Genomic DNA, 19,939 nt, shown 5'->3' with positions numbered 1-19,939 from the left:
GAAATTTCTTAGGACAGGAATGAAGAAGACCTGGTCCGGAGGTATCGATCACCCCACTACTTTTCGACCCGCATCGCCCCACATCCAGCTATCCCTTGCCACATCCCCAACAACTTGCTCCCCCCAATCAAACCAAGGAAGCAAGCCCCACTCTAAAACCTTAAAGCAAACTTTAAGATTCCTAACCTAACAACTCCCTTAATCCGTCATGTCCAACGAAGTCGCCGATAACCACGACGGTTCTCCTGCTGGCGATGAATCACTTTTCGATAACTCTTTTCAAAACCTGAATGTCAACGATGACCATCACGACGGGGACCACGAAGGAGCTCGTACCGAGGAAGAGTATGCCCAATCGCCGCTCACCCTTCGCGCAATTGTTTCGTCTAAGGAAGCTGGTGTAATCATTGGCAAGGCTGGAAAAAATGTTGCCGATCTTAGAGAAGAGACTGGTGTGAAGGCTGGTGTGAGCAAAGTCGTTACCGGGATCCCGGATAGAGTTCTCACTGTTACCGGGCCTTTGGACGGAGTAGCTAAGGCCTATGCGATGGTGTCTCAAACTTTGCTCGATAGCCCTCCAAGTACGATCGGTGGTGGACCACCTCCAGGACCTGGAAGTATGTGATGTTTTTAATATTGTTTCCCCCTTCCCCTTCTGTATCGATTGGCAATATTGACCTCTCTTCCAACATGCATTTCTTAAGCTAACAGGGGATTACAATCGCTCAGCTCTCCGCCTGCTCATTTCCCACAACCAAATGGGGACCATCATCGGCCGCCAAGGATTGAAGATCAAGCACATTCAGGATGTCTCAGGAACCCGTATGACTGCTGCTAAGGAAATGCTCCCTCAATCGACTGAACGGGTGGTTGATGTTGCTGGAGATCCTGAAGCTATTCGCACAGCCATCTGGGAAATTGGGAAATGCCTTGTTGATGACTGGCAGAGGGGTACTGGAACTGTTCTGTATAATCCTGCAGTCCGTAGTCCCGGTGGCTCTAGCAGCGTTGGAATGGGTAATGGGATGGGCGGAAGTGATAGATACGGTGGTGAACGCGGCAACACTCGCTCTTACGCTCGCACTGGAAACGGTGCCGACTTTTCTGATAGCTCGCCTCCCTATCGTCGCCATGATGGTCCTTCCGGACGCCCTTCCGACCGTTCCCCATCCTCTTCCAATACCCAACCTATGCACACTGACGATGGAGAGGAAATTCAAACTCAGAATATCTCGATTCCCGCTGACATGGTTGGATGCATTATCGGCCGCGGAGGAACCAAGATTCAGGATATTCGCAGGAGCTCTGGTGCTAGGATCAGCATTGCCAAGACGCCCCACGGTGATACTGGAGAGAGAATGTTTACTATCATGGGGAGTGCAAGCAGCAACGAAAAGGCACTTTACCTGCTTTACGAAAATCTTGAGGCTGAGAAATTGAGGAGGAGTAATCAAGGAAGTCCTAACCACGAGATTGAATAGGCGTTTATCTCTTTATGGTTTGCTTCGCTTTCGAATGAAATGCAAAGTAGGAACTGTCGAGTTAATACGAATTAACTTGATGTTTTTTTCTTTTTCTTTTCTGCTTGTCTTTTTTCCCTCTCTTCTCCACTTCCTCTCCTTATTCTTCGCTCCACCACATTTTACTCCTACCTTTCCTTGCTTTGTTCTTTTCATTCTTACTAGTGGAGGTGGGGAAATATTCATTTCACGAAAAGCTTCTGCTATTATTGTTTCTTTTTTCCGAGAGAGCGAAGATGGGAAACCGGGTAATAGCTGGGAAAGTAGCATTTTCCTTGATGGGGTCCTGTATAGCTTTGGCTTAACAACCGGCGGGAGTATGATGTAATGTGCTACTGGAAACGAAATCTCTAGTTTTATCATACACGAGGGTTAGGAATTGGGGACGGCGCGATGGTGAAATGGGTGAATTAGGATGATTGGTTGATAAGGGGGCAAAAAACAAATCCATCCTTACTCGTCTGCTTGACACGACGCCTGCCTCCTCAAATTGCGAAGGAAAACTATTTATTTCCCGAATATCAAGGGCCTGTTTGGTTGATGGATTTTCTCCATGGATTGCCATCTTTGCAACGTAAAATCCAGAGACCCCCCCCAATCTGGATTTTGAAAAAAAGAGAGGAGTGTTTGGCTGCACAATCCATAGATTTGTTTTATACCTGCAATAATTCCTGCGATCAATGGGAAATATAATCACCCTTAGAGGTAATTTTCACATGGATTCAGAATAACCTGCTGTCCAAGTCTTCCGTTTCCGTTGGTCGCAACAAGACTGGTCCCAAGCCATCGCTGCAACCAAACAACCTTTCCCTTATTAAGCAACCAAAGGAAAAATAATCCAGGGGTTGACGATCTATAGGAAAAACTGCGAAAATTCCGGAGACTCTTAATCTATGGATCGGCTACAACAAGTGATCCAAAGATGCCCTAATGGGTATAAGAATTTGGAAAACTGTCCGCAACTAGTCTCTAAAATCCAAGCTCGCACTAAATCCTTAGAGAGAGCCTGGGTGAGCTCGGTAGTACCTATTTGTAAGGCTATTGTGTTGTGCCTGTGCGGAACGGGAGGGAAAAGTAGACTGGACTGACCAGGAAGCCCTGGGCGCATAAATGTGCCAAGGCACAAGAGCATAACCCCAAAAGCAGAGAAAGGCCTGGCCGAGTTAAAAAAAAAAAATTAGAAACGACTGAACGTATGATAAAGCCTAAGAATGATTGAACAATCCTGCGATAAATCAATCGATGGAAAGTGGTCTAGTGCATAACTAGAAATTCAGTCGCAGTGGCAGTGCGGTGGTCTGGTCGAACGCTGTTTCGGTGCAGGTTGCACGTAAATACCGGTGACCACAAGTATCGTAGTCTCGGACGCAAAAAGCGAGTGGGAAGGTGCAATTCTACAGCAAAGATAGCCCGATTTTATACCAGGATGTTAAGTTGGAGGAAATTCATAAAAATATGGACCGCGGATAGGATCACTGGGAACAGAAAGAACATCATCGTCTTCCATATACAAATGCCCACTCAACTCCCGGCTTCTCCACCGCCGCAGGTCAGCATTCTGGTTAAAATTTCGAATCCCGCCAAGACGCAAGTTTGTTCTCTCACCAAAAACGATGATCTTGGCTCAGTTTTCATGGATGTTTTGCTCCCGCTTGCTACTACGGTACTATCGAGAGGAGTTAAATTCGATCAAGATCACAGCAGAAGTTGAGTAGTCAGCATCGTTTTTCGAACACTATCAAGTTATCCTCAAGTATTACAAGTAGTGCTGGAATAAGTGGGGCAAAATTTTGGCTGTTTTTGGCGCGCACGTGTACAGTACTAAGTATGGTATTTTTCTTGATCGGACGGCGGCTAAACAAAATCTCGGAATCTCCCCTTGCAATACTGTGGATTCCGGATCTTGCGGGGTTTTAAATCTCCGCTCGCCCAACCGGGCCCCTATGCAATCCGCTTTTTGCTGTTTTTCAAGACTCTCGCTGGACAAGCGGCAGTGCGGGGTCTGCATTTCCGGATGAAGTGGTCTCGTCGTCGCCGACAATTCTGACCGAGATGGTTCGAAACGGAGGCAAATTCATTTTCTTTTTCATAGAAGTCATAACTAGGGAGCAGATACGAGGCTATTTTTTGGAGTAAATTTCAGTTATTTGATAAAGTGGAGTTGGTATAATGTTTTAATTATCAATCTTGTTATTTTTTTCAGCTCTGGGGCCAAAACTCCACTCAAATTCAATTATTATTATTAGCAAATCAAAGAAAAAGATAATCTTAAAATAATAATGTCATATCGGTGTTTTTTCTTTTTCCTTCCATTGTTACCCCAATTTCCTGTACCAGTATTATAAATTATTATTATTATTTTTAAATCATAATAACCATGAATGTCGGCTTATGATGAGCTGAGCCATACCACCTTCCACACTGCTACCATAATATCAATTTAAAGGGGCATCTCATATATTGATCGCGAGGTTCGAAGCCTAATTCCATCGTTGGCTCTACTCCTGACTAGACTATAGTAGTTATATGCTAGAAAGCCTTTGAGTTGGTTTAGGTAGGTTGAGTCAAAAGTTTAATGTGTAGTGAATTCTCCCTGTGAGGTTAACGTTCCGAGACGTGGGATACAACCACATTGCCGGGCAATGTTCAGCTATCGTGACAACCATAACTACAATAATATTATAACGCTGAGATCTGTGTTTTTATGGCACTTCCTTTGCCCGGGATGAGATCTGGTGATAGGACCCTTCATTTTGCTTGTGACCCGGACGCAGACTGGAATGGATGGTGTTGAGGTTTAGGGGTTTTCGGGATGGCACGGCCGGTCGCGTCTCACCACGGCTTTCAGCATCGCGGCGAGCAAAGACAGAAAAAAAACCCCTGCCACGATATCTTCGATCTGTTTCTCCTTCCGCACCCTATCATCGTTTATCATCTCTCTTACTTGCCAAGAATAGTCTTGGCACTTGTTCTAGACCAGTTTTTTTTTCACTCTTTCACCACAAGTACCCTTGCAACTTGCGCGCATTTATTCCAGCACTCGTGCAAACAAATCTTGCCGGGACCACCCACACGTCCTTGCCCGTAGATTGACAAAGGACCCGGTCCCCGAGTCTGCTTCGCAATGTCGCCGCCCTTCGAATCAATCTGCAACGATCTGGAACGAAGATACCGCCAAGGGTGCCGGAAGCGATGGGGGAAGTGTGTGCAGCCCCCTTGCCACTGCGTGGCTTGCGTTCAAATGTTATCGGTATTCATCATGTTTTTGAACTTCGAAGCGGTCCGGCTGACTGCCCTCTGCCAATTAAAAAAATCAAGGTGTGGAGGGAACACTTCCCCTATATAGCTTCCAGCACCTTAATTCGGTTTATCTGGAAGCGGGACCAGAGCAGTCAGGGAAAGTGTGGCTGAAGGGGCAAGCGAAAAGAAAGTTCTTTATGAGACGCTCTCTCTCCAAGCATGATATTGTAGCGAAAACTTGGTAGAAATCGGGCCCCGCATCAAATCATCGCCAGCCTACCTCCGGGGTGACAACTTTCCTGTGAATCTCGCTTTCCTAGCCTGCTTTTCCACACATTATTCGGCCTTTCATTTCAAGTTAAAACAAACCATGCTGCATCGCGCCAAGGCGTTTGACCGCGTGGCCCTTGAACTGGCCTACCATACCATTTCTCCTACTGGTAGACTGCTGAAACCGGGGAAAATCCTGTGCCACACCCGTCATTATCCAAGACAGAGACGACTAAAGTGCTGTGTCGGTATCCTTTAGCGATGATGTGCGTGGGTGCGAGCATATAGCAACCTATAGACTATTAGCTATGCTCTGAAGTTTGGGTAAATGGGGATTTGTGGTATAGTACTGTACTGTACAGTATGATACAAGCATTCGTACCCGCACATTCTTCACGGTACAAAGTACCCACCGCGAAACTGGAGCGCGACGAACAGGGATCAGTAACTGGTACCTCTTTGCCGACAAAGTACGGGTCTCCTGCCCTGTTCTTGGCCTGCCCAGTTTCGTGGTGGGTCCGGTGAAGACTGGGATAGTTAACCGGCAAGATAGTCCCCCATGTTTTACGAAAGCATCTCCCCCAGGTATGATACAGTACTTGCATTTGTTCTCGGGTAGAATAAATTCCGAGAGCAAGGAAGGGTCGACACACTGGTCCGAATAATAGCTGACATTACTGCTCCGGGCAACAAATTGGCATATTGTCCAGTCAAAACCTTATTTGTTTTTTATAAAAGTGACGGTTCCCCACGCCCACACAGATTTTCCATGGGTTTTAAAGGTTATCATCTTGCGAATTCAGTGAGGTTCGCGAAAGGGAATGCTAATCATGTTTTTTTTTTTTTTTTTTTTTTTTTGGGAGGGGGGGCATTCTAGCACTGCAAAATCTGAAATACGGCAATTGAACCTCAAGCTGGATGTTGGGGTTTTCTCCACTAATAAGGTCTGCTACACTTTTCCTGTTTGGCTCCTGCCCAACGGTGGGGATTCTGGACTGCTTAGCGGGGGGTTTAAGTATTCCGGTTCTTACAGGGGTTTAATCTGTTAGTGATTAGCGTAAACCATGGGGATCTGGAATAAAACCGGGAGCGTAATGGAGCAAATGCTGTCCGAGTGAGATGCTGTACTGTACAGTACAGCACTCACGTAAAGTGACTGAGAAGAAAGCCTCGACAATCAGACACCCTTACACAAGAACCGCCATTTTGAGAAACGGTTTGACCAGTCTCCTACACTGAGCTTGTGCAGGAAAATTTCCGCGAATTATCCAAGTAGCTAGCTATACATATAAGTAAGGATTGTCTTTCTTTCAGCTTTTCACATAATCATCTGATACTCCCATATATCGCAGCTTCAATGTATTAGGGGCTGAATGATTTTCTTAGTAAACAGGGGGTGGTGATGATGACTTTTTTAAGCGATGGTGGAACTTTTACGAGTTTGTAGAGCCTTCAACTGATGGCTGGTATGCATCAGGTTGGTTGTATGATATAGGCAACAATGTTGAAGCGGCGTTTTGTATTATATATGGCTCTGGGCTAGGGTTATGCACTTTCCGGAGTGGCCAGTGAACCAGTGAGTCGTCCGGGATGAGCGGATTGGAGTTGGCATAGATTCACAGTTCTGGTGTAGAATTCATGTCAGTCGTGTAAAAAAAAGAAAAGAAAAGAAAAAAAAAAAAAAGGTTGCTGGCCAGAACCCACAAGAGATGAGTGAAATTTTGACCCCCTTAGATCTACATCTCTATAAGAACCCCAATACCGATTATCCCAAATGTGCCAACTCGCAGTTACCCGGTAAATTTTCATTGATTTGCTACATCCCCCTTTCAGCTGCGATCAATTAATTGATAATTGACTCCTGCGCAAGAGGAAGTGTGAGGTCCCGTGATGCCCACGAGAAGCACAGGTAAAAGAATTTATATGGGCCCCTGAAGAAAAAATGTATCATATCATACCTGAAGATTTTTTTCACCGGTCTATCAACGGTGCAAGAAAGGTCTCTGGTCTGCTTCAGCTGGGGTTTGAATATATTATGAACGCCTGATACTAAGAGATGGCGTTACCGAGTCGTTGCGAAGGTGGCCCAACTCCTGGTGCACAAGGGCAGCTGATGATGACCCCTTGGTGGCGGGGAATTTTACTTACTGTACGAGTACGCCTTCTTGGACGTGATGCTTTAACATTGCATATGCCGGACCGGCAGACTCTTTGTTAGCTATAAATAGATACCTGTTGAATGCAGGATGAAGTATGCTCTCTGAAAGTGTTTTCCTTCCATGGCTAAGGATCATTCTGCTCATTGATAGGCAAAATAGTAGCATGTGATATTGTTCGTCGAAAATTCTGTTGTCATGAAGGTTGGTTCTGACCTGCCGGCACAAAGAAATCTCTCAAAATTTCTTTCTCTCCAAAGTCACTTAGTTACTTGTCCCAGGCGATAAGTACCCGAGGGGATGTATATCTTGCATGGGCGGTCAGAAACGTACAAATTTTTTTTTCTTTCAACCATGCATTCCGCAAATCCTTATTTTCGGGTTATTTGGCCTATAAAAACTGCCGGTACAGCATGTGCTTGCTCTCTGCCCACATCCCCCCTCCCGATAGGAACCGAGACATCAAGTCCCGAGTGATCCGTCGTGCACAGGGCTGTATCATATCATATCATACTCAATCTCCCCCACGCCACCTCTCTGACAGCGTGCCGCCGTCAGGCACCGTGCGATATCAAACGTACAGCTTGTGCTCGAGCATCTTGTCTTTCTGCCAGCAACATGCCTAGCACTCTACGCGTCTTTGCGTTTTTCCCTCTTCTCTTTGTGAAAGAAAGGAAAAAAAAAACTGATGCTCGTGATTCCTCGCCATCCACTCTTCGCGCTCATAATCGCACTTGCTCGTTAGATGTGTGGACCTCAAGACTAGGGGTTGAGACGTCTACAGGCAGATAAGCATAAATACTACTTCCACGGCACTTTACTGACCCATTGGCCGTGCGGGTTTTTCGGATACGTACCGAGAATTTGAGCAGAATATAGGCTGGGTCGCTGCGCCGAGGGGGTGTCGAAGCGGACTTGGTTAGTTAGATCTATAGTGTGTTGTACGAGGAGTGCAGATTGCGGGTGGGTGGTCGGGAGTATTGATTAGATAGTGGGTTTGGGGCTGCTTCAGCACTGCAGTTTGTGGAACGGCGTGCGCGAGAGGTTGTGTTTTTTTGGGAATGGTGTTTCGCTTCGTAAATGGTTCGGTAGATTTATGATACAAAGATTATCGTTTGGATACGGTACTGTACACTACCGTAGGTGAGGAGATGGATATCGTGTTCCCGCATAAGGCAATACTGTATGATAAGAGCTCGAGTGAACGGGCCATGAGATGGGTAGTCGAAAATTTCCTCCTCTGGAAAAGGCGCGAACTACACAACAACAAAAAAAACATGGCTTCCGAGACAGGAAAAAAAAGAAAGAAAAAAACGCCAGAACTTACCGGGAGGGGCAACCCCAACGTCCTGGCACGTGGTCCGGTTGTTTGAGTCCTTACGGCACTTGTGTTTGGCTGGCCTTGCTCTGGCAGAGGTACGGTGAAGAATGCAGGTCAGGATGGCGATCTGAAAGCGCGACAGCAGGTAAACTTCCTGCTGTTTCCCTCGTGGTTGTAGGTGCTCGTGATGATGGTGATGGTGATGGAGAGGAGGAGGAGGGCTGCACGCAGTTTTTCTTTCTTTCTTTGTTTCGCACTAAGATTCTGTTTCGACGGGGTAGCTGGTTGAGATACCGAGGCAAGGTATGATACTGGTACTGTACCCGGGGTATAGGTGTTTCCCTAAGGATTTGGTCTCAATTACCGGTATCATATCACCCTTCGTGCATTGTGAGGGAATATATTACCGGAGGTGCTTTGGCTGCTCTTCTTGGTGTCTACAAGCTGGCACCAAAGGACAGTAGCTATCATACTACTAGCCTTGCCTTCTAGGGTACTATTACTTGTACGAGTACTTGGGGAAAAGGCATTTTAGTCCAGCTTTACGGTTATCCGGCTCCTAATCTGGTATTGGTTAATTGGCTCCTAGTGCACCATCCCCGTCACGTTGGTTTCGTACCTGTATGGTATTAAATTATTGCCACCATGGTATCATATCAGCTATCTGTAGCCTTCCTTTCCCTTTCCACTCCCCGCACAATTGGAATTAAAGGTGCGGTGGTTCTGCAAGGGACGGCTCTAACTTCTACCCGAGTGCGAACTCTCAGCCTACGGCTCAATGCCGGTACCCTGCGGGTACGACGTGAACCGGGAAATCCTTTGATTGACATCTGATACCACAGTATAGTGGTAGAAGATGAATGGGAGTTTGGATAGCGGTGTGCAACAAACGAAAATAACCCTGTCTGTTCCTGAGTCCGGCATCACCCCTCCACGTTCTCTCACCCTCCGTTACTACTATCACCCCCCCTCGTCCTTCCTACCGTATCCCGAAGCCCTCACCATAGCCTCTGCATTCAAGCAGTGCGTGTGCGCGGGGGGGGGAGCAAAAAAGAGATAACTTCTCGCCTTTATCTCTTCTACCTTTTCTTCTCCCCCCCTCCTTTCCTACCCGCAATTCCTTCAATCGTTATAGGTGTTGACTTTCTTACGGGCCGGGATTCTTTCGTTTTTTTCGCTCTCCCCTTCCATCCACGTTTCCGATCTGCTACTAGCTTCACACCTCAGCGCGGAGCGCATTCACTCTCATTTTTTAAAAAAGATTTTGGAGCATTTTTTGAAGTGGTAATGGCAGTCATGGCGATGTTGGGTTCGACAACCATGCTTGCGTGGGTCTTGTTTGGGGGGTTGACTTTTGCAACTCAACCTGTTGCTTTGACGCCCGCACAAATTGCTGCGAATGCTGCCGGAAAGAGGCATAATTCAGATTTTAGGTACCTTGCTCTGCTTGTCTTCTTGTTTGCTTGGCTATCCCCCTCCCATTTTTTTTCATATCGCCAAGTTTGCTAAAGTTTGATGATGATTGTTATGCAGTAAATGGATGATAATATCACTCGCAGCTTTCGCTGCCCTTCCATTATTCTACCGGTTTTGCTCCGTCATATATTCTCGCATTCGCCTGCTGGTATCACTCGGTAGTGAGAATCAACGCTTCTTTGCAGCACCCCCGAGTACGTGGGTTTCGTTTATTAAGAAGCATGTCATATACTCGCCCCTCTTCCGCGTCCGCCATAACCGCGAATTTCGGCTTTCGACCGCTGTGAGCGTGGGCACTCTTCCTACTCGGTTTCAGACATTTTTCTTGCTTGGTTATTTGGCTGGGAATATTGTCTTCTGCACGGTTATGATTGATCGTGCGGTGGATACTATGTCTATGCTTGGAGAGCTTAGGAATCGTACTGGGGTGTTGGCTGCTGTGAACATGGTGCCTTTGTTCTTGCTTGCTGGGAGGAACAACCCTTTGATTCAGCTTATGGGTATCTCTTTTGATTCATATAATCTTATTCACAGGTGGTTGGGCAGGATTGTGGTACTACAGGCTGTGGCACACACGTCTTGCTGGGTGGCGGCAAAGGTTATGAAATGTATGGCTCTCTTAGTCTTTTTAAACTCTGAGTTTGATCCTGATAAGGAAAATAGCTGGCTGGGAGGCCGTTGTAACTCCCATCAACACAAATCCGTTCATTCGATTCGGTTTCATCGTAAGTCTCCTATTTCTGTCAAGCATATGAATCTCTAACAATCAAAGTCGGTCGTCTGCTTCGTCTTCCTCATGTTGCACTCTCCCTCTGCCATCCGCCATGCATTTTACGAAACCTTTTTGGTGCTACACATCATGGCCGCAGCACTGGGTGTGGCTGGCCTCTACTACCATTTGGAGATCAAAGGCTTTGCCGGGCTCAAGCATGTTAAGATTGCGATCACACTCTGGGCCTTTGACCGAGGCCTCCGCCTCCTGCGTATCCTCTACCGAAATGTGGGACGCAAGATGACAACGGCAACCTGCGAGGCCCTTCCTGGAGACGCCGTCCGTGTAACGCTTCATCTTGCCCGGCCATGGACCTTCAAGCCAGGGCAGCACCTCTACCTGTACATGCCGAGGCTAGCACTCTGGACCTCCCACCCCTTTACCATTGCCTGGAGCGAGAATGAGCAGTACATTAAGTTCGATGAGGAAAAGCTCTCCCTCCACCGCCAGGACATAGCTCATGTAGGACAATCTACCCTCTCACTCGTCATCCGTCGTAGAACTGGCTTCACAGACACCCTTTACAAGAAGGCTTACGGCACTCCGGAAGGGAGATTCACCACACGGGCGCTTGTTGAGGGCCCTTACGGGAAGGTTGATACGTTGGGCAGTTATGGCACCGTTGTTTTGATCGCCGGTGGAATAGGGATTACCCATCCGGTACCGTACGTGCGTGAGCTCTTGGATGGGTACGCAAAGGGCACGGTGGCCACTCGGCGAATTACCCTCGTGTGGGCTATCCAGAGTCCCGAGCACCTGGAGTGGGTCAGGCCCTGGATGACGGATATTCTCGCTATGGAGAAGCGCAGGGAGGTCTTGAAGGTCTTGCTGTTCGTCACGAGGCCCAAGTCGACGAGGGAGATTCATAGCCCTTCGGACACGGTGCAGATGTTCCCCGGTAGACGTGAGTTTTATAACCTTAACACTGTGTATGTTATTATAGTGCTAACTGGTTGTACCCTGTAGCTAATATCGATACCTTGCTGGACATGGAGATCGACCAGAAGATGGGCAAGGTGGCTGTCGCAGTCTGCGGGAGTGGCTCGCTGAGCGACGACGTCCGCCGCGCTGTCAGGGGCAAGACGCATAAGGCGAATATAGATTTTATAGAAGAGGCCTTCTCCTGGTAGATTATTTCTTCCCTTGTCTCCCCTTCCCCATCCATCTTCACATCAAAAAGCGAGTTTTTAGCTTGTCTCTCGTTACCTCGCTGAGGTATAGTATTTTTATTTGTTTTCATCTTATCTACTAGCGAATACCCTGGAAACCCATTGCTCTCGCTTTATTTCTACAAACCGTATTCATCTGCATTTCATGTAATATTTTACCACCCCCCCTTTTTTCTTTCGCACCCACCAATTTGTGTAGGTACAGTACAGTATGTTAGAACCATTCACCTGTAATGTATTTTATTCCCTTCTCTCCGCTTTCTTTTCCCCCTTTTCGAACAGCGGGACAGGGTCGGCGGTTTGCAAATAGAAGCCTCCGTGGTTTTCTCACTCTTTCCTTTCTTTCCAAATACCCGGTCAAGTTTCTTTGCTCGGGGACAAGGTACAGCAGTGGTTCCGCGACCGTCGGTGGGCGCATCCGGCGACTGGTCATGCCTAATCACTCGCAGAAATTTTCATTGCCACGCAATCTTCTTCGTTGTCTCATAAATTAGGGGTGTGTACTTTCTAAGAAACCCAATAGAAGGGGGAATCCCCCCATAGCTAACTTAGCCTACCTTCTTGAAAGCATCATGGTAGAACATGAACACGCTACCACTGGCAGCGGCTGGCGTGTACAGTATTATATTACATTATCACATTCGGGCTGTGGTAAGGGTGGGTGGTCCGGGAACAGGTAATACTGTGGTTGGTTTCTTATTAATCACTGCTTACCTTGCCATGGATGTGGTGGCTTGGCTTAACCCTTGATTTAAAGGGATCATGATACGGTAGGTTCTGTGCGCTTGGGTTGGAACTGCATAGGTTAGCTCTTGGTGAGTGTAGAGTTATTGCTAGTTATTGCTGTCCCAGAATGTCAATTTGGACATTTAAAAGAGAACACACCGGAAGAATCTCAAGATCCTGGCGGCTGTATCCCCCCCCCAGTTGCTTAAGTCCCCGCCGGCTAGCAATACTGAAGGGAAAGATCCCTTGTATCATAATAAACCGGGTTGCAGCGACTCCCACCTCAGTAATCTCACCGATCCCGCACCAGGAACACACCACGGCCCCCCACCGCTAGCAAGTGCCGAGCCGGATCTCACGCTGCCCCCACAGCAAACACTTAATACCCTAACATGCTATAAAACCCTTGACAGAAGACCCAAGGATGAAATTCTACGGGACTCGCGCTGGTCCACGACCAGCCGCTATTCCTTGATTGACGGTTCAATTTATTGGTGACCGGCTGTGAGTGAGAATCTGACTTGCAGATTGTATGATACAGTACAGCGCAGTGCTCGGTGGGCGCTTACTCGGCGGCGTCGCTACTTGACACCATTGCGTCCGCTGAATCGGTGTTGAGAGTCTAGCCGGAGTAGTTTTTTTTCTGGATTCTCGGGTGGGTTTCACACTCGGTCTTTGGCGATATGGGGATAACTGAACTTTGGTAATTCGGATCGGGAGGTGTCGCCTTGGGCTTGGTGGGGTAGAGGTGAGGTCCCGCTGGGTATGGGGTTCTGTTCTTGGGTGGTTATGATTGGTGTTTTGATTATTTTAGGCTGTAGTGTTTTTGAGGTGGAGTACAACTGGTGAGGTTTTGGGATATGCGGACTAGCTTAACGCGATGGTGTTTTTTATCCTGCAGGTTGGGGTGGACTGATGAAGGCCCAAGCCGTGTGCAAAGTCAACGTAATTCTTCCCGTCAGGCTTTGTTAATTCCACAACAAAAAGAAAGCTACAAGAAAACAAGACTTTCATTACCTCCCCCCCTCTTTACACCATCCGGTCTCATACAAAATCCCCGACCCACCTCATCCCGCCTGCCCGCCGCTCCTCCGACCACTTACAAGTCCCAAATTCTGATCTGAAGCTCCCTCATTACCTCCCTAACCTGACCTAGCCCAGCGTACACAGGTAACGTGTTAGCGTCGTATGATAATCCAATGCCAATTTGTAAATTTTTGCAATCTTTGTCCCAGTTCCTCAAGGAAGGATACACAGACTTTTAGTCCTGGTTCTACATTATTGATTAGTGCTGCACATGCATCCTCCAGGATGGGAGACTAGGAGGAGCACGTCTCGTTCCGGTGCTATTGGGTCTGCATCTATCATAGGAAAAGGAGGAGAAGGAAGAGGCATCAAGAAGTGGTGCGCGAAGGCGATTCCTGTATTTTATGTCTTCTTTGTGTCTTGAGTTTGGTTTTTTAATGATATGGCGATTTATGTATTAAGGGGGGGGACTTGGAACTACTGGCGGGCTGGGCGGGAGTAGATTTGTGTGTTTATATTGAAATTATTTGACCCTGTGTGGGTAACTTGAAGGAATAGCTTTTATCTCCTGATAGGGATTCTTCAGAGATGGGTATGATATTTATGAAATTCTCGAATCTTCGATCCGATGCAATCGCTGCTAAAGGCACATTGCAATTTTCACGCCGGTTACCCATCCCACACCCATTCTGTCCTGCCCCGTCCCATGGAACTGCCCCTCTTGGGTTCTTCGCACTATACTCTGAGCGGGAGACCTGGCACGACAGAAAGTGCGGGTTAGCCTTCAACAATCCGGAGTGGCGGGGACCTTACATAAATTTTTAATAGAGATTACTACGATACGAATAAGGTAATGAATGATAGTACCCCGGAGGCTTCTCTCATATGAGATTATTCTGCAGTGATTAGAGGGGATAGGGAAAAAGGGGAAACGTCAGCAAATGTCAGCAGGCTCTGCGCCATCTCTCACGGTTAACCAGGTACCGAACCGGGCCAACAAGCGCAGTCATGGCCCCAGATCTCCCTCCTTGAAAGTGCTTCTAGAGTTCTAAAAAATTCTAGGTTAGGATCATTATCAGGTTTTGGCCTTTGAAAGTTTGGCATGCTAGAATAAAGGGAGTTTGATACGGATTGCATGTATGTATTATAACTGGGATTCTCATGTGGTCACCCATTTTGATACTGATAAGGCGATGCAATCCTTTTTTACCAGGGGCGTACGGGATGCGAAACTTTGGTTGCGCTATGGCTGCACACATTAGCCACTCGCAAAATCAGCAACTCGGACGATCTCAATTAAAAACCCCCACTCAGTGAAAAAAATAAAATTGGTAGAAGGTGCAGTGGCAGCTGGGTATGTGAATTCTCGAAGAGTATTTTGATATAAGACTTTTGTGAGATGAAAATATTATGTTTATGATAAGCCTGAGAGGCATGTATATTCCTCTGGTCCTGAGGACAGAAGATGGTTCTAAAACAACCCAAGCTCTATTTCTATCTCGCCAATAAATATTTCCGGTATACTCCCTACTCTTCAAATATCCTTCCCCCTTTCTTCTCCCCTTTCACAGTTCCCCCCGTCCTTCCATTCCCTCATAAATTCTACTTTCACATCTCCTCACTCTTACCACTTCCTTCCTGGGACTCACCCTCCTGCCCACTTTGTCTCTCGCCCCCATTCCTAACCCTCTCTACAATCCACTCCGCTAATATCCTCTTCCTCTGCCTCGCAAACACCCCCTTGTCCCCCCCATGCCTAACAAAACTCCATTCTAAAGGCACCCCATCAACAACTACATCCCCGCCCTCCCTCCAAAAGATGATGTAGTCATCCACTTCCTCTGCGATATCCTCGATCTCTCGCGTCAGGCTAGAGATTATCCCCTCGGCATTGGGGATTGGGAGTTTGCCGGAGCAGACTTCAGCGTATGCCTTGTTAATGCGGACCATGGCAGAGGATTGGCGGGTTTCGAGGGGGAGGAGCTGCGGGATCTGGGAGGCCAGGAGCTTGATGGCCAGGTGTGACTGGTAGACCTTTGCGGTGGTATCTAGGATAGGTTTGCGTAGAGGGATAGCGAAGAATGAGTAGGTTGTGCACGGCTTCGAACTAGACATTTTAGATTTAGCTAAGTGAGTTTTGATGGTTAAGTTGGTGAATAATGATGTCTGTGGTTTCACTTCCGGAATGGTGTGACAAGAGGCGGAAAATCGGTCACTTTGCTGGCATTACTTAACTACGGTCCGATTTTTCAAGTTCTGAGCGACGTTCACCATTCAAGAGACTTTCTCCCTGAAATGGGATATGCGATGCAGCCACCCTAGAGTTTACGAACCTGGAAATATCAAGTGTCTAATTTGATACCCATTTGAGCCAGAAACAGCCTTCCCAAATGCCAAATAATGAACCCCCAAAACTCGGCGGATGCACTCCCGCCCATTCAAGATGTCTCCGCTGAGTAATGTATTTTCCTCCTCACGTATGATAACTTTACATTGGAGATTCATCATATCATCACATCACTCGAAATCTTCAAGGCATCGCTGGGGCAGGTTGGTGAACAAAACCGATGAAACAAACATCTGGTCCTACGATGCGATAGCTGGGGTAAGGTCCTAATCCTCGTATCTAGCGTATCGTATATACTATGATACTACAATTATTATATGTTTGTGGTTTTATAAAACCTACTCAAGTGCACATTATGAATGCGTCCGGTTCGATGATAGCTGAAAACACCTACGAACTCATATGACCAAAGGAAAATGTTTTTGGAGATGTACAAGCTTTAGTTCTTCTCCATATTAAAAATATAAGACAATGAGAACGAAAATATTTAAGACTTTGTCATGCTACAGAAGGTGTTATTTTTCATAAAAATACCTCATAAGTCAGTTTTCTTTTAAAGAAAAAAAAAAACATTTTGGAGAAATGGGTCCCTATTGGACATTCTTTTTCCAATGGTACTTTCTAATTATAGTAGTGCTCATGCTATAGTCCAATCTAAGCGGGTTCCATAACCAAACAGTATTTTCTCACCTAGATAGCTGTTGACATTAAAAAATACGGTAAAGGTCTCTCTCCCATACTACCCAATTTTAAGCTTTATCCCTCCCATACCACCCATCCCTCCCATGCTACTCATTAAAATGTAATCCCAAGATTATCTGGAAATCTTATCTTATTTTAATATTTGAAGCTGGTGTAGCAAATGGCCATTGTTTTGTAACAAAAAAAAATTATTTATCTATCTTAAAAATTTTATTTTATTTTATTTTCTGTGTTTATAATATTATATATTTATATTAAATTTTTGTTATCAGTTGTAAATACTTGGTGAGTGGGATGATTTCACTTTATCAGTAGGATATCCTAATGGGAAAGTAATCTCCTTGGCCAAGTAGAATCCTTTGCCAGTATGGATAGGACAGAGCATATAATATTATTTAATCAATACAGCAATACATACTCTCATATACATAGTCTTTATCATACCTAATGAGGAAGCAAGTTTAAGGAACCCTTGCATATTTTTATATTCCTATTTAGCAGACAATTGTGGTTTTCTGAGAGAAGCTTAAAGTTATATAGTATTCAAAGATAATAAAACCTATAAAATTCTCTTTAAACTTGAGGCTTTATATTAATAAGTGAATCATCTAAGCTGTAGGAAAGTAACAATTTTCAATCAAAGAGATACTATCATAATGTCCCATTTCTAAAAATCTCTGAATTGGGTTATGGTTCTACTCGGAATAGATCAGAATTCACAGTTATTAGAATTTAAGATGGGCAGATTAAATCAGGAAATAGAGATGACAATAGCAAGAGTAGCAAAGAAAAATACTAATATGAAATTTTTCACAACTAAAGTTATGGAGGGGTAGGTTACTGCTTTTACGCCTAGAGGTCACAGCCGAAGCATTCTTGTTTCCTGATTCCTCTGTGATCTCCAGGCGGAAAAGTAACCCATCCCTCCATAACTGCTGCATTATGCCCCCCCCCCCCAAACACATCCCTAGTGGATCAAACGGTATTCTCGATGAAGTATCATCAAAATTTCAAGAACCAAAAGGTCTCCTTGGGATCAGGGTTCTCGCGCAGCCTAGCTCAGTATCTTCCCCAGGTGCTTTCCCATAAGGACTGAGAAGACATTGGACCCCCACAACGGCTTCTACAATACCAACGTCTCCGAATATAATGCCCAACAGTGCCGCTAGAAAAACCTGCCAGGCACATAACTAACAATTGGGGCACACGAGGGTGGCCGGTAACTCTGGCTGTGTCCCACATCTACCAGCAGCACAAGAGCTAGTATCTACAGTACTATGAAATGATAGGTCAAAAAGTTTTCGTCCAATATCCCTTTTTTTTTTTCATCAAAAGTGTCCAACTTGACTACTCTCTCTTGCAGCATGATGTCAAAGAGAATCTACAAAGATTTCGCAGCACATTGGCAAACCTATAGATAATTAGGGCAATATCGCAGAATTTATTGATAGCTTAAAGCAGTGGAGAAATGTCATTTAAGTGTGAGGTATTATTAGTTGCCACATACTTTTTTGAATGGAGCCCCATACAGAAATCTAGGTCACTTTCACACAAGCCAACACTATCATAAAACGAGCCCAACCTTGATCCTCTACGGTTTTCTACTTCTAGGTATTTAAACAAATAGTAAATATATATCTGATAGAAAAAATTTAAAGTGTTTTCGAGAGGGCAGTGTTGGGAATTGTTGGTCCATTTTTCGCTAAACTTGGTGTGAAACCTTTTGACCTGGTATGATACTTGTTGTGAGAATGTTGGATAGAACAATGATATGAGACACGAAGAAGTGATTGATTGATTGAGAAATTAGAATGCTTCATGATTTCAAAGGGAAGAGCTGAAGACACTGACTAGCTACTGTTTGGAGCAAGACAAATAGCTTGAGTGAACAATAACAATAGCAAAGAAAAGAGGTGTGAGAAAGGCAAGGAGGTATCTTCAATAGTCCAGGAGGTCTAGATGCGCCATCGGGTTTAATGTAAGGAGAAAAATCAGTAGTAGGAATGACACTGCAGTAGTGCGAGAAGTATGTTTCAACAATACTTCAAAAAGTCACAAGCGAGTGATTCCCCATGATAATCATTGGCTCTGATTTGCCATACTTGATTGCGCCCAGGGGGGCGGTATCGTATCATACCACGCGGTCTGAGACAAAAAACTCAGCGGTTCTAGTGGCCCCGCGGGGTGGGGGGGGGATGTCCCATTTTTTGACACATCGTCCTTGCCTACCGCCGCCGTCATGAATTGTCCTATCACAACCCGGACAGTGATGGACAGGATTAGATCATACTCGAGTATGCGTGATCACGATCGATCACTCTATCTTGTCATTCTTGTTTGAAGTTGCGCTTCTTGCTTGGTTGAAGCTCTACCAGAGGGCTATTGGGCCCTATTTATCCTACAGGAGTGCGCACTACAATTATACATGACATATACTTTGTGGAAGTGAAAAATAAATTCAATGATAATGATACTACAGGATGTAGTGGTAAAGAGAAAGGAAACACAAGCAAGAAAACCAAACAAGTACTATGATAGAGTTCCAGAGGAAACTCTACTGTGGTCAACCATGTAATGGGTTCATCTAGTGATGAACTCGTACCAGAAATTCTGTCATGGTCAATGATGATCGGGAGTCGTGTTACTACAGTCTCTGTGATCAAGCTATGATAGTATATAAAAAAATTTCCACCCCGCAAACTTGATAGGATCGCCTCAACAAGGCTTTATTGTCAATGCTTTGACACTTCCTTTCAAAATTCATGTTATAAAAAATCTTGTGAAGGAGTATATCAGTCAATGACTGACTCATGCAGCGATAGAGAGAAGCTAAAGGACTATGTGGGAGCTGTGGTAGGACATGCACAAGAGCTTAAGGTAAGAAGAAAAAAACTTTGTTTGCTCTCTTCTAAACTAATGGTAAAGACAGGTGTATAAGTAAAACATAAACAATGTATCCTCATCATTCCGTGAATCACCACACCTATCCGTATCCGAGTCTCTCCAAGCATGCTACCCTTTGCTCTATATACTCCCTTGATAACAAAGAAAAGACATGTCCAGAAAATCTCCTGTCAATCTCTCAACCTCCACACCAATCCATTGAAACTCTGAACTCTCCACCAGACTCCTGAAACCTCCACAATCTATCTCAATCGACTAACATCGATCTGGAACCTTCAATAAAAATGTCCTTACTTTCACCATCCCTGCA

General features: G+C 45.5%; 2 protein-coding genes; both read left to right on the top strand.

The window, feature by feature from the left end:
- The first annotated feature begins 44 nt into the window (after positions 1-44).
- On the top strand, positions 45-1,886 carry GSTUM_00008354001 (uncharacterized protein). XM_002840004.2 has 2 exons: positions 45-617; positions 730-1,886. Exons 1-2 carry the CDS (start codon positions 209-211, stop codon positions 1,479-1,481), a joined length of 1,161 nt encoding a protein of 386 aa, XP_002840050.1. The 5' UTR covers positions 45-208; the 3' UTR covers positions 1,482-1,886.
- Positions 1,887-9,553: 7,667 nt separating this feature from the next.
- GSTUM_00008352001 (uncharacterized protein) lies at positions 9,554-11,885 on the top strand (the record flags this gene model as incomplete). XM_002840003.2 has 5 exons in its annotated part: positions 9,554-9,940; positions 10,041-10,591; positions 10,647-10,708; positions 10,756-11,659; positions 11,722-11,885. The coding sequence occupies exons 1-5, from the start codon at positions 9,795-9,797 to the stop codon at positions 11,883-11,885; spliced, it is 1,827 nt and encodes a 608-aa protein (XP_002840049.1). The 5' UTR covers positions 9,554-9,794.
- Between the last annotated feature and the right edge of the window lie 8,054 nt (positions 11,886-19,939).

The sequence above is a fragment of the Tuber melanosporum genome (assembly GCF_000151645.1).
Source record: "Tuber melanosporum whole genome shotgun sequence assembly, scaffold_45, strain Mel28".
Classification (NCBI taxonomy): Eukaryota; Fungi; Ascomycota; class Pezizomycetes; order Pezizales; family Tuberaceae; genus Tuber; species Tuber melanosporum.
Note: the sequence above shows the minus strand (reverse complement) of the source record. Positions and strands in the feature narration are given on the sequence as shown.